The sequence below is a fragment of the Phoxinus phoxinus genome, assembly GCF_949152265.1.
Source record: "Phoxinus phoxinus genome assembly, chromosome: 4".
Taxonomy (NCBI): Eukaryota; Metazoa; Chordata; class Actinopteri; order Cypriniformes; family Leuciscidae; genus Phoxinus; species Phoxinus phoxinus.
In genome coordinates this window covers 34686651-34701180 of record NC_136879.1, presented here as the reverse complement: position 1 = coordinate 34701180, position 14530 = coordinate 34686651, and the positions used below count along the sequence as shown (strand labels likewise).

Sequence of the window (14530 nt, the reverse complement as noted above, 5' to 3'; positions counted from 1 at the left end):
GAGAAAAGTAACAAAAGCCACCTTGAAACTGATTCACATGATTTGACTGACAACACGACTGTGTTTTCTGTTATATATACTCATATAAATATACTATATAAATACTGTTATTTACAGTAATCAATGAGCGACGTCACAGAAACGTCACATTGTATTAACACTCATTATACTTGAATATTTTTTTTCAATATTAATGTACTTTTTACATTTATTTACCATATAAAATATAGATTTTTATTTAGGCCTACTTGAATATAACATATGATTCCATAGTGTAAAATGCTATCTCAAGGCACAATGTTAAAGAACCCGCATTCTGTAATGTATTCAAACAACAAAGAGCAATGTAATATGAGTTTGACTATGATGCAAAAGCCACTTCAAAAGGCTCAGGTTAAACATTCAACACTAAAGCAAACATAGGGGATATATATTTAGAGACTGATGATGTAATACAGGTGTGGACAGCTTCGTGATATCAGCAGGTAGGAAGCCAGGCAACTCAGTTTATAAAGTGCGCCTTTACTCTACACTGCCTCTTGTTGGCTAAATGAAGAATGGCAGAAACTCTCCTTTGGTCTTTATACAAAATCAACCATTTTGTGTGATTAGATAGGCATCGTTACCTAAACAAATATGTCATTTTCTAACAAAAACTGTCCATATGACTCATTCTCAAGTCTATGTTGGCAAAATAAATAAATACATTTTTGTAAACGTTCTAATAAAACAGGAAGAAAATTATGTCACTAGAACATGAAATAAATGTAAAGACTGTTGATACGTATAGTTTTCAGTCACGTGATTGGCGCACATGCGTTTAGCTCCACTTTTAGGGTACGTTTACAGGACAAGGATGTTGGCTAGTAAAAACAGAAACGTCTTTTTTTTTTTTTTTTATCATTGTCAAAGCGATACCCTTTCACATGGGTCCGTGAAAACAATCAAAAACTCTATGAATGCATGCCAGGCCAGCAGTTGTCGATGTCACTTGGTAAAGGAACACTACACACCGATAGACTGAACACGTAATACGCATGGTGTGACCGTTTTCACAAATTCATTTTTGTAGTTTAGACGGAGACGATAACGTATCATTTTCAAAAACGTGCAGTTTTAAACCCATTTTCAAAAGGTTGCATTTTCAGGCCCCCCAAACGGCGTTGTTGTGTATGAACAGCCAAAACACATATGTTTTTTAGTTGAAAACGGTGTCGTGTAAACGGCCCGTCAGACATAGGGTGCTTCTCAGTCGGAATCCTAATGAGCCAGTGGCCTTCGATCTTAGCCCAGTCCTTCGGAGGCTTGTAGGCTAGAGTCCTCCACAGCATTAAATGAATGAGATGGTAAGTGCACATGGCTACTTTGTATTAACAATCTCCCAGTAGCTTACATTATTGTCAGTTTAGTGTTAAGTGGTTAATTCACACCTTTGGAGAAGTACCTATAGATTGCGTTTAAATCCATTTTTTTATGCCCTTCCCTTGCCAACATCCCTCATGTACGTCATTGTTTACATTGCAAGAGTGCGCACTACTGGCGGAATGTTTGCAATGGATTTAAATGAAACGCCCTTCATCACTTGATTTATTAATTACAGTTTTTTTCCTTATGTTTTACGCACCATTGTATAGGCCCCTGTATCTATGCTTGGGCTATTGGAGAAAATATAAAAAAATTACTCAAACAAAAATGATAACAATACAATAAACTATAACATTGTAAAAAAAAATCAGATTTAGGTAGCTACAAGTATTATGTTAAATGTGAAAATAACTCTAATTTATACACTAGAGTTGTGTGGGGGTACATTTAGTCCAATCTGCTGTGACATCACAATGCATTGTGGTCTATGGATCTGCCTAAAGTGTACATATTGAGTATATATAAGTACTCGCTCCCTCTGTCAAAATTGAGAGGTCGAGTCTGTCCAAGTGTCCAAATAAACTTCTCTCGCCCACTTCACAAAGTTGAACGCACTTCAAAATGGCGGTAGGGATTCCCTCAAGGGGAAGTGCTTAAGGAAGTTCCCCCGTGTATGTAAATTCAGCCATAGGGTGCTTCTCAATACTCAAGCGGATGCTTCCTCATTTCCTCGTTCCTCGGTTATAATGTTAGGTTAGCATTAACATTACTGCTATCTGTCACAGGAGCTACTGTGTTATCTGTGTAAATTAACTCTCTCTGACCAACATGTCAGCATGAAATGAGAAGGATAAACCAGTGATTTGAAGACATCCTTTTTATTCATGAAGTTTATTTAACAAAGTTCGGGGAGAAGCACATTCAGATAATTTAACCAATCAGCACGAGAGGAAGCCTATATACAATACAGCCGTCTCTCACCTCTGTCCCACAGCAGTTATCCAGGATCTCTCCAGGATCCCAAATTTCAAGCTCCCCCTTCATCAGGGGGAAACACATGGGAAACTGTCAATGTTGTCAAAAGGAAGCCATCTGAGGAAGGACAAAGAGGAAGTTACACTTTTTCTGTAGAACACACATTGCTGACATGTAAGCCATCAATGTGACTTTAGTATTAAAGTATTGTGTGTTTACTGGTGGTAGAATCTATTTGCAGTTAATCTCTCACCCCTACATGACATGTAAGCAGAATAAGCACCAATATGGCCTATAGATTTTATGCTGTTAGTTATTAAAAGCCTGCCTAAGTAAAAATAATGTAAATGAAACAAGTCAGTAGTGTTAGCAATACATCTTACCAGAAGAGGGCAACATTTGACCTGTTTTAGGTTTTCTGGGCTTTGAGTGTCATTGTTTGCTTTGGGCAAAGAGCCTCCAAACAATGGTGACTTTGATAGTCAGTTAAAGGGATACTTCAGCATTAAGCATTGTATCAGTAGAAAACCTGTAGTATTTTCGAATGACCATGCTTCCCTCCCTCATGCCCCCCTGAGACGAGAGATTTATGTATTTTTTGTCTGGAAATAATCCTCCAATGACGCAAAAATCGCCATTTTGCGTCATCGGAGGATTTGTTGGCCAGAGGCTAGAGACTACAGCCAGTAGAAGGCGCTAGATCCGCATGTTTTCAACCCGCCCATAGAGGGTGGGATCTCACTCACAGAATGTACAAACAGTGTCAGCCATCTTTTTTTTAGGAAGCTAAGCTAACAGGCTCTTGTTCTGTGGAGAAAGCTGAGTAGAAGAGGTTACCATACATCCTTTTTCCCGGACATGTCTGGCCGTCGAGATCGTCCAAAATGTCCGGGATTTGGCTTTTGCTTTCTACAGTTGTCATTCATTGTGTTTACATTTTGGGCCAATTCCGGACAATCCCGGGCAGACTCGTCACGGAGACTCACAATAAAACGGCGTCTTTGAAGTTTCGAGTCAACTAGTAGCCTAGGTGTTTAACTGTGCTGAGTGCGCTCTTAGGTGTGGTTTGGGAGTGGCCACGTAGAGCAACGAAGCAAGTGCATTCTAGGAGTTGTTGTCTTTTATCCACATGAGCCAAAAATACATTTTCTGGCTTTTCTCATTCTAGAAGGCTCCAAATTAAAAAATAATTACATAAATGACCCAATTTGTGAGGACAGAGGCACAATTGAATAGACCTAAAACCAATCAGAGCTGTCGTCATTGTGTAATCGATTTGGAAAAATTGGAAATGGGCTTGAATGGGCTCAAATCTCAAATTTGTCAGAAGTTCGTCAGGGTTTTCACCAGGCTATGTATTCAGCAGTTGGGTACAAAAAGAGTTGTGTGTGTGTTTTTGTGAGGAGTTATCTCAATTATGTGCACTCGCATACAATCAAGACTATTCTCATAAGGTTTTTATATAAAAAATAATATATTCCCCTCAATATAGCTATTTACGACGTTGACATGACGTGAGCCGCTGTGTTTTACAACAATCCTCACGCTTATTGGCTGCCGCCTCAGTATATGGGCTTGTAGTAGGCTAGTATTCAGTGTTGCCGCAAAGTCCACGGTTTTTCCCTGGAATTGGGCTACTTTTACCGTGTTGAATTACAAATTCAAAACGAATTACACGAAGAACAACTCACGCCGGCGAACAACTAGCCTACCAAATGCAGGTTTAGAATAATGCAAGCATATAGCCCTATATTATTTTGTGTAATAAAACAACAACAACAGAAATATAATATCATTGTCATAATTGAGCTACTGTAAGATCATAAAAATAATTTTATATATATAGATGATAAAATTTTTAAACGATTTAAATCATTAAAAATTATTCAAAAATGACAATTAGTCAAAAAGAGAATCTAGTGCTTGCAATTTTTTGACCATTTTTATTTACATTTCTTGCCCCCTAATTTATTGAAAAGGAGAAGTGAAACTAAGGGAACTTCATGAAACTAGTCGGAAAACAACAGTACATTTTACCAAATGTAATAATGAAACCCTGTGATGAGCAAAATTCAAGCACACTTCCTTGTTGCACAGCACTGGTCAACCAAATTTTGGCATAAAACAAATTGATGTTGAAAACATGTATTAGCCCCCCCCCCCCCCCCCATTATTAAATAGAAATTACGAAACAAGTGCATTTCTGATTACATTGTAGGTACAAATGTCTTTTTAGTAAAAAAAAAAAACTTCAGGTGGCAAGTGAAAGTGCTTTTGATAATATTTCAAAAAGGATCATAGTGCAGATATTAGTTGCAAAGGGTTTGCTACAAAGTACTTGATTAGTTTGATATACAGTACCAACCACACTGAGTGGGAAACCTTTCCGTGCCATTTTATTTTTGTGTGGTTTTCCCTGACATATTTATTTTTGAGTGTCAGGGGTCATATACCTTCTTATGGCAACGTCTGCAACTCTTGTCTAAGCAAACAATTTTAATCTGGGTAAATCAGTCTTCTAGCAACAGAGTTAAACTTCAACTTCATTCAGTGAACCTTCTCAGAGAGGTCATGTGATGATCTGTTGTGTTTGATCTCTAAAGGATCTTCCGCTGGTGACTTCATCATGACATCAGACAACTAGCCCAGTTTTTCTTTGTGCCATTGCTCATTTCTCATGTTTGTGTACATATTTGTATTGAGAGAGATCTAATATAGTATGCACATGCATCAAGTCTAAATATAGATGCATGCCCTAGATATTTATAGATGATGTGAATCCTGGGTCTGTGATTCATCCTGAGTCTGACCTATTTACATTCTCAGACCATAACATACATTTAAACCATAATCCAACCAGCCACGCTTTAATTTAATTGAAATGAATACAAATGTGTGTTTTGTTGTATTATTTTATTTTATAAATGGTGGCTGCAGCTGAGCATGCAATAAATGACTATTGCTGTTTATGGTTTTGCTTAGTAAGATGATCCTGTTTAAAAATGTACACTGGCTATAATAAAATCATTTAGAAACAGGGCTGACATGTTTCTAGCTGCTAAATAGCTTTTACCCAAAGGAGTTTTATGTCATGTTTCATGAATAAGCCTCAGATCAGGTGTGTGAAAATCCTTTCGTGAGAACACAGATCTGGGCCAGCCTTTGCTTTTCAAATAGTGAAAAATATGACTTCAAATGGAACTGAATCTAGATGATCCGTTTCGGTTTAAGCGCAGACCTGGTTAAAGAGTGTGAGCTGGGAGGATCTTTCAGTTCTTTAACAAATGGGAAAGTGAAACATGCAAACCAAGGGAATTAAATGTCAGCCACTTTTCAGTTTTCTTATGCAAAGCGTGATTGAAAACAATGATTTTGACAAAAAATATTTTTTTATTTTTGTGATACTTTTTATTAGTTTATACTTTAAAAGCATAATAAATAAAAGCATAAATTATTGGAAGTTACTTATAATAAATACATGTTTTATGACTTACTATGATTTAAAAACATAGGGTTATGGTTAATTAAAAAAGTAAATTAATGGAAGTTGATGCAACAATATTTTTAATACACTATTGAATTACTTTATACTTTGTGGTTTAAAAAATGTATTTCTTATTTTATTCACATTCTTTGTTTTTTGTTTGTTTCTCACAATCTTATTTTTTTATTTTTATTTTAAACACTCTTTGTTTTTGTGAATTTTATTCACATTCTTTGCAGATCATGTAAAAATAAACAAAACAGCAAAACTTCATAAGAGTAAAAATACATAAATAAATAAAAAATATGCATAAGAGTTTTAAAGCTGGTTGTCTGTACCATGCAGCAAAAAAAAAAAAAAAAAAAAAAACAACAACCTGCAAACAAGATGTGTGAAAGATAGTCCATCATTAATGTATAAAATAATGGGTAACACTTTATTTTGATCCCCAACAGACATTCTACTGACTATAAGTAACTTTGCAACTATGTCAACTTATTCCAACTCTAACCCTTCCAGTCTACTAATACTTTACTAATAATCTAATAATGAGAGTTAGTAGACATGTAGGTTACTTATAGTCAACAGAATGTATAAAAGGGACCATCAAACTAAAGTGTCCTCGCTGTGCATGTATTACCACTAACCACTGCATTAAACATTATAGTCACAGATACACAAACACACGTGCATATGGTCACATGTTGATATGCAAACATACATGTACTCAGTATTGAGAAGCAACCGTTCTTGTAGTTTAGAAATAGTGTCAAACACAGTAATAACTTAATGAGCTATTACTAACAAAAATTTCCTTGTATATACCAAGAAATAAATACGATAACTCTGGTACTCCACCGATGTAATGTTTGCACTGGTATTTCCCTCTAAATTTGGAATCATTAACATATATAGATTCACAAATTTACAGAGAGAGAGAGAGAGAGAGAGAGAGAGAGAGATGTTGATATCTTAGTGGGGGAAATATCTGGCATCACGGAAGACTGACTGAAGCAAAACAGAGAGAGGGGAAGTTCACAGTATAAATACACAGAGTCAGTCAACCACTCAACCCCACTCACATGACAGAGAGAGAGACGTGCGGACGGAACTGAAGAGTAACTGAACATTGAGCTGGCTCTGTTAGAACGGTTATTGGGTTATTAGAAACATTTTGCGCGTGCTTGTATGGAACTGGACTGGAATTTGTTGTTGGATATGATTCTCAACTGACAGACATGGATTGGATCTCATGGATTTCTTTTCTGGTCACATTGATGCACATCCCGGATTACATAGCAAGTAAGGCTTGATTGATTAGGGGTTTTTTGGGGGTTCACTCATCATTTTGCAAGGTGTCTATAATAATAATGTACTGTACTGTTACATATTAGAAAATACTTTTATTTAATTTGTTATGATAAATAATATTTGTCATTTTAAATGAAATGTTCTAAAAAAAGATCATGTCCACAATACTGAAATAAAAATACAAGAATACGAAAGAAATCTAAAGTGCAAGTGGGCGTTTGACTTGAACTGGAGCCCCCAGTTTCTGTCACAGCGAGTGACGTAAATTCCTCACCGAATTTGGGCGTCCCCCTGTGACCACTGCATCAACAGCTCTCAAATGATTATATAGCAACGACTATATGTTTTTATTTATTTGACTCTGGTGAATATTCATCAGTTTTTCAAAGGTATGTTTTTTTGTCAAACCAACATAATAGAGATAACACGAATTTGTGTAATTGGAATTTTTTTTTTTTTACTCAACCCTCAACCAACTATAGCCTACTCAGTCATCGCTATGAGGTGGACAAAGTACACAACTTCCTTACTTGAGTAAAAGTACAGATACTACTGGTCAAATATTACTCCGTTACAAGTAAAAGTTGTAAAGACCAATTTTTACTTAAGTAAAAGTACAGAAGTACTCATTTTTAAAAGTACTTAAGTATAAAAGTAAATGTCAATGCATTTTTTTATTATTGTTGCATTGTTGCATGTAATAGCCAATTTACAGTACCTTATGCCTCTGAATCTATGCCTGCCTACCCTCATATCAATATCACATTTATTTCTAGAGCACAGTTCCTGTAGTGGGATTGAATAAGTGTACTCAATAACGTCCACAACTTTCGGACACCCAAATGGCTGTTCCCAGTTTTTTGGCTTTTAGTGTGAATATGTTAGCCTTGTTATCTATAAGCTAGAGTGCTCCAAAACAATGACAAAATTCGCATTTAGAAGACCAAACCCAACGTTGAAAATTAAAATCATGTTGATGTCAGAATCCAATGTCAGATTGACGTTAATCTCCAACGTTGGACAGACGTTGTATCGTGGTTGAAAATCGGCTGACGTCAGAAACCAACATCAGTCGAGTTCTGACGTCAACCCGACATTCATTTCCAACCAAAATGCAACCCCTGCAACCGAAATCATTCCTGACGTTACTACTTTCTACTCAAGGACCTTGACAGAAATGTAGTGGAGTAAAAAGTACGATATTTGTCTTTCAAATGTAGTGAAGTTAAAGTAAAAGTTTCCGGAAAAAATAATACTCAAGTAAAGTACAGATACTCAAAAAGTGTACTGAAGTACAGTACTTAAGTAAATGTACTTTGTTACTGTCCACCTCTTTTACATTGTATTGTATAGCATTCTGTAACATTTTGAGTAGCGGTTTGCTTGATGAAGTAGACATCCAACAACTTAATAAAAAAAAAAAACATGCCATGCCACCTACATCTGGAAAGTACAGCTGATGGACAATAAATACAGCACATAAAGTGTGAGAAAATGCTGCTATGACTGGAACAAAAGCAAATAAACCACTTCTCTATTGGGAAGAGAAGAGTCTGGGAAAGTATGAAGATAATTCTGACAATATTTCTACTTTGTTTACAGGTAAAGAGCTAGACTTTGACATATGGGAGGGAAATGTAACTGTGCTCTGGGATCCCCCTGAAGGAGCCCCCATAGATGCCCTTTATCAAGTAAAGCAAGCACCGTAAGCAGTCTTAACATACAGTTTACTTAACATATTATTTTGGTTTTCCTTTTTGCCCAACTTTTTTGTTTAAAGGACGTTTACAGTACTCCAAAAACTAATGTATTTGTTTTTGTCTCTTTTAGGTGGACTAGTCATAAGTGGGACATTGTGCCAGAGTGTAACATGACTACAGAAACTAGATGTGAACTTGGGAACTTTTTATTGAAACCCACCATGAAAATAGAGGTTAAATTGCAAGGAAATGGCAACTTTTCCTGGTCAGTAGTAAGAAGAATACGTTTACTTGAGAGTAAGTATTTCCAGGACTTTTTCATTGTGTTACTATAGGAAAACAACCGTTTACCTAAAAAAATCTGAATAAAACAGCACTAAATTCAATTTTATTTAAATTTGATTAAGCTAATACTCAAAGTATAAATAACATCAGGGTTTACTGTCTACAAAAATAAGGCTTGTTCATTGGCATCAATAGTTCCATGAAAAACCTTTAACATCCATATGTTCTTTCCATGTTTTAGGTAAATTATTGGCTCCAGAATTTGACCTGTCTTCCACTACTAATATGGTGAAGGTTAAGATTCACAGAAAGCCATTTCTCGAAGAGCTTTTTGAATATGGACCAAGTTACTCTGCCATTCTGTATCCCAAAGGACAGGAGAGTCAGGTTGGTTTTTTTAGTAGACTGACTACTAAACTAATAACTACTAAGTAGACTAATATTGTTATATTGCATGGCGTTGGAATCTCTAACCCTGTATTGTCTCGGATGCAGGCTATAACTCTAAGCGATGATGATGACGAAGATGGTGAGGTGGAGTTCACTTCATTACCATTATGGCAGGAGTATTGTGTCCGTGTAAAAGTGGAGATGACATCTAATGATGTGAGCAACACCTCATTACCACGTTGCATATATCCATCCGCAGGTACGCATTTGAATAAATAATAATCTTTTATTTTTACACAGCTATCTCAAATGGAAGAAGAATATGACTGGACAATATAACATAATGAATGCTAAAATGTTTATTTCACTGTTGTATTGTTTTATTTAGTAACTACCCAGAAAGCAATAGTTGTCATTTCACCATCTCTGTTAACTATAGACCTGATAGTCCGGCTATGGGTACATGTCGTTTTTACCAAAATAACTTGCGAGATAAATGATATTTCATCAAGTAAGCAAAGTCCAAACCAAACCAAAGTGATTGGTTTAATTTCTTTGACATATAGCATACACTCTAAAAAATGCTGGGTTGTTTTAACCCAATTTTGGGTCAAATATGGACAAACCCAAACGTTGGATCAAAAATGCAATTGAAAAATGTAACCCAATGGCTGGGTTTGTCAATATTTGACCCAAAATTGGGTTAAAACAACCCAGCATTTTTTAGAGTGTATGCTATTTGTAGCCCACTTATAGTCAAAACTGATTCATTGTAGTTTTTGGTCAGGCAGCGCATGAGATGGTTGATATCCATTTCATGTTACCAATGTCAATCTACAAGATGTAAGTGTAAATCTGTAGTCACGCTATAGTTGACTATTAGACGGCTATTAGACATCTTTTAAACGCAAAATTACTTTCTGGGTAGTATGTTGCACAAAATAAGCCCCTTCAGGGTGATACTGATACAATAACCTTATTCTTTGCATTTTTTTTTATTTTTTTTTATGTGGTTGTTATTAATTCTTTGTGAAACTTCAACCACTGAGGCTTAATGTTGATTCCTCTTGTTTGTTTGTCAGATATGTCTATGATGATCTACATGGCAGTTATTGGTGTTGTTGGAGTTCTGACCTTCTTCATGTTTGCAGTCTGCTTCTTCTTAAGGCGTCCTGGGAAAATGCCGGCTGTTCTGGTGAGTCAACTTGGTGTTTTTTTTTAGAATAAATGTAGTTTCACCAAAAGTGTTAGAGCAAGCCAGTTTCACTGTCTTAAAAAGGGAATGAAAGAAGAGAGGCTAAGTAGTGTCAGTTCTCCTTTCGAGGAACAGTAGCAGAAATGTAAGTGATGGGGATTTCCGTATGATTTACGTATACATGATCTCAATGATGTCTGGTTTGGTCCATGATAACTCGATACCTCGATGCCAATATTTTGGCAATTTCTGATTGTCATATAAATCATGTATACACTAGGCTACTGTATAAAAGTTAGGGGTCGGTAAGATTTTTGAAAAAATGATCTTGTGCTCACCAAGGTAGAAATAGTCTGAAAAAAAATGTAATGTAATATTGTGAAATATTTTGACAATTTAAAATAACTGTTTTCTATTTGTATATATTTCAAAATGTATGTTATTCAGCCATTTCTCCAGTCTTCAGTGTCACATGATCCTTCAAAAATCATAATAAATAGACATCTTTTGTAACATTTATACATGTCTTTACTTTTACATTTGACTTTAATGTATCCCTGCTGATTAATAATATTTCCTTAAAGGAACACTCCGACTTTTTGGGATTTTATCCTATTCAACGTATCCCCCAGAGTTAGATAAGTCCATACATACCTTTTTCATCTCCGTGCGTGCTATAAGTCTGTTTGACGCACCCACCGCTAGCCTAGCTTAGCACAAAGACTGGATGTAAATGGTTGCAGCTAGCATACTAATCCAAATAAGTGACAAAATAACGCAAACATTTTCCTATTTACATGTTGTGATTTATATAGTCACAGAGTGTGCAAAAAACAAAGTCACATGAAACACAGACATATTTTAACCGTATAAATACTGGGAACTATATTCCCTTAATATAGGGCGGAGTGATAACCGCAGCACCTGAGACGCGCTCTGAACGAACTCTCTGCTCCTCACCACGGCGCGTCTCAGGTGCTGCGGTTATCACTCCGCCCAAGTAGCAGTGCTTCGCCTTCAGAGAATATAGTTCCCAGTATTTATACGGTTAAAATATGTCTGTGTCTCATTTGACTTTGTTTTTTGTACACTCTGTGACTATACAAATCACAACATGTAAATAGGAAAATGTTTGCGTTATTTTGTCACTTATTTGGATTAGTATGCTAGCTGCAACCATTTACATCCAGTCTTTGTGCTAAGCTAGGCTAGCGGTGGGTGCGTCAAACAGACTCATAACACACACGGAGATGAAAAAGGTATGTATGGATTTATCTAACTCTGGGGGATAAGTTGAATAGGATAAAGTCCCAAAAAGTCGGAGTGTTCCTTTAAAAAAAAAAAAAAAAATTCCCCAAGCGTATTATTTTTGTTGTTTTGTGAGATTTACTATTATGCGTTAACCATTATTTGATCATATATTATTGTCCATCAGAAATCCGCTGTGAATGGATGGCACCCTATGCATGTAGGATTGATCCAAGTGGAAACCGTCACTGACAAAGGTTGGCTGCTGACTAGCAACAAAATGGCGGCAAAGAGTAAAGAATTTGATGAGGACGAGGAGCTTTCTGAGGATGACAAAGAGAGAAGAGAGAGTACAGACAGCGGCGTAAGTGTGGGCCAGCAGAAGAACAGAGGCACAGACGGACATACGGGAGAGGAGGACAGCGGCTGTGGAAGTCTGACAGGAACCGAGGACAGCGGTCTCAGCGGTGGAAGAAGAAGCCTGGAAGAGCTCCCTTTCCTGGACGGAGGAGTAAATAGCAGCAACGGAGAAAGAAAAGATGACAGTGGCTTGGGAATGGGAAACAAGGATGATTCTGACAATCTCCAAGGGGTGGAGTGTGACCTCCTGTCTGAGATAGTAGTTGTTGGGGATGGATATCGTAGCCAGAGCCCTTCTGCTGATGCTGAAAGTAAGGCGACCGTTCCATATGATGTAGACACTAAAATGGCCAGCCCTAGCAGTGCTTATCGGTCTGGTCACGTGACGTGCTCGTGTTCTGACTTTGAGACTTGCATTTGGTGCAAAACCAGGAAGCTCCCAACAGACAGTGGTTCATTATCTAATGAGGAGCTCAGTACTAACGACGATGACAAACCAAGCTATTTGAAAAAATCACTTTTACAGACTGTTAATGCGCTAGGACTGGGAGATTTGTCCTCCCAGTCAGATGAGAACTCCAGCGAGTCGTCGCTATTCATTACCTGTCCACTACTTCTACAAGAGCCCTGCCAACTGGACACTTTGACTCTTTCATTAGGAGACATAGAACTGACATTTACGTGAGATATAAGACGTTTTCATGAATGTGTTATCAAATATAGGCCGAACAAAGCGTTTCTGCTTTTCCTCCTGCTGTTTGCTCCATTTTTTGTTTAGAGTAACATCAGAGAGATGACTGTGTTGCTAATAATAAGCCCTCAGAATACGGGCTGTCCCTCAGAAGTGTGACTTCCTGCAAGCACCGGGTCATCATTTTGCCTAAATGTTGACCAGAGAGGAGACAAATTGAGTGAACTAGTATCAGAGTATGATGACGATGAGCTGTTAACAGTTCTTGACGTCCAATGTCACACATCACACCCACCACTGATGTAGTTCATTTATTGTTACATGCATGTACTTGTGTTCATCTATTGCAATTTTGCACATGAATTGTACGTATTTACATTTTATACATCTACTGACATTTTTGATATGCTGAATTTTGAATTGTCCCAGACAACATTTCATATTGGGACCAATGTTAGCAAGATATTGGATTGAGGTACGGCCCTACATGGGTTTGTTCTTTGGGTCCATGTCGGCTCTATCTGAATTAGCCCATATTAATCCCATCATAAAATGTTGGCTGGGGGTGTTGAATGTGATGGAATGATTGTAAAGGTGATGTTGATGATGATAATAATAATAATAAATATCTAGATATTTACATTTTATGAAAATAAGTGGTGCTTTCCCATTCCCAATTTTCCCATCCACACCTTCCTTTTATTGCTGTGTTTGAGCACGTTGTTTATTGGCCCAAGTTAAAAGAGTATTCGTCACCACCTGTAGTGAGTTTTTTACTTTTTTTAAAATATCTTTAATTTTTGTTCACTTTAGTGTCAGATGTTTCACTTTTAGTCAGTCAAACAGGATACAAAGAATTTAAATATACATCTAGATAATGCATCTTTTCAAAAGTCTTTAGAAGATCCAAATGTAAATCATGTGAATCTGCATTTTACCAACAAGAACATATGCAAATTATGAGGCGAGAATATGCTTTGTGAAATTCCACTTTAATGAGATATATACAAATACTAATGACACAGGAAAACCCAGCACTTCCTCTTGTGGAAACCCACGAAAACCCGTGACTATTTGCACATGAAAATGGCTAGTACTTGATACTTGTGATTTCCTCTAACTGCATATCAGCATATTACTTCTAATGACAACCACAGTCACGTGAATTGAATTGAATTCAAACCCATTTGAATTATGAATAAAGATAAGCTAACCCGAACCCTCGTCCCAGGAAAGCCCTGCATATAAGCACATCTTCCGTAGCAAAAACTCACAGAGCTTGTGCAAACCCATTACTCAGTATTTCCATACTGTCACTGCGCTGTGACGAAACACAGCAACTGAATGAGAGAGCGAAGCTCAGCCGCAATCAATGACCTCCATCTTCAGATAGGGAAGGAAACAAAAAGTACTTTACCCACATCTCAGTCTCAGATTCAACATGCTGTCACTCAAAGCTTAAGGCTCCATTTATATAAAAAAAGAAAAAAGAAACTGGAGATTCCGCATTATGAAAAAAAAAAAAC

At 36.8% G+C, this 14530-nt stretch overlaps 1 protein-coding gene across 2 annotated transcripts; it reads left to right on the top strand.

Moving 5' to 3' along the window:
• The first annotated feature begins 6798 nt into the window (after positions 1-6798).
• il10ra (interleukin 10 receptor, alpha) lies at positions 6799-13761 on the top strand. 2 transcript variants are annotated; one of them, XM_079609534.1, is made up of 7 exons: positions 6799-7126; positions 8738-8840; positions 8966-9132; positions 9362-9507; positions 9616-9769; positions 10593-10705; positions 12141-13761. In XM_079609534.1, the coding sequence occupies exons 1-7, from the start codon at positions 7063-7065 to the stop codon at positions 12996-12998; spliced, it is 1605 nt and encodes a 534-aa protein (XP_079465660.1). In that variant the 5' UTR covers positions 6799-7062; the 3' UTR covers positions 12999-13761. The 2 variants fall into 2 exon arrangements, with proteins under 2 accessions (XP_079465660.1, XP_079465661.1); XM_079609535.1 differs by having other exon boundaries at positions 6901-7126; positions 10662-10705; positions 12141-13653.
• The last annotated feature ends 769 nt before the right edge of the window (positions 13762-14530 follow it).

Coding starts and splice junctions, on each gene's coding strand:
- il10ra (XM_079609534.1), top strand. CDS start 7,063: ATGGATTGGATCTCATGGATTTCTTTTCTGGTCACATTGATGCACATC. Junction 9,133..9,361: donor AAGAATACGTTTACTTGAGA/GTAAGTATTTCC, acceptor TCCATGTTTTAG/GTAAATTATTGGCTCCAGAA. Junction 9,508..9,615: donor CCAAAGGACAGGAGAGTCAG/GTTGGTTTTTTT, acceptor TCTCGGATGCAG/GCTATAACTCTAAGCGATGA.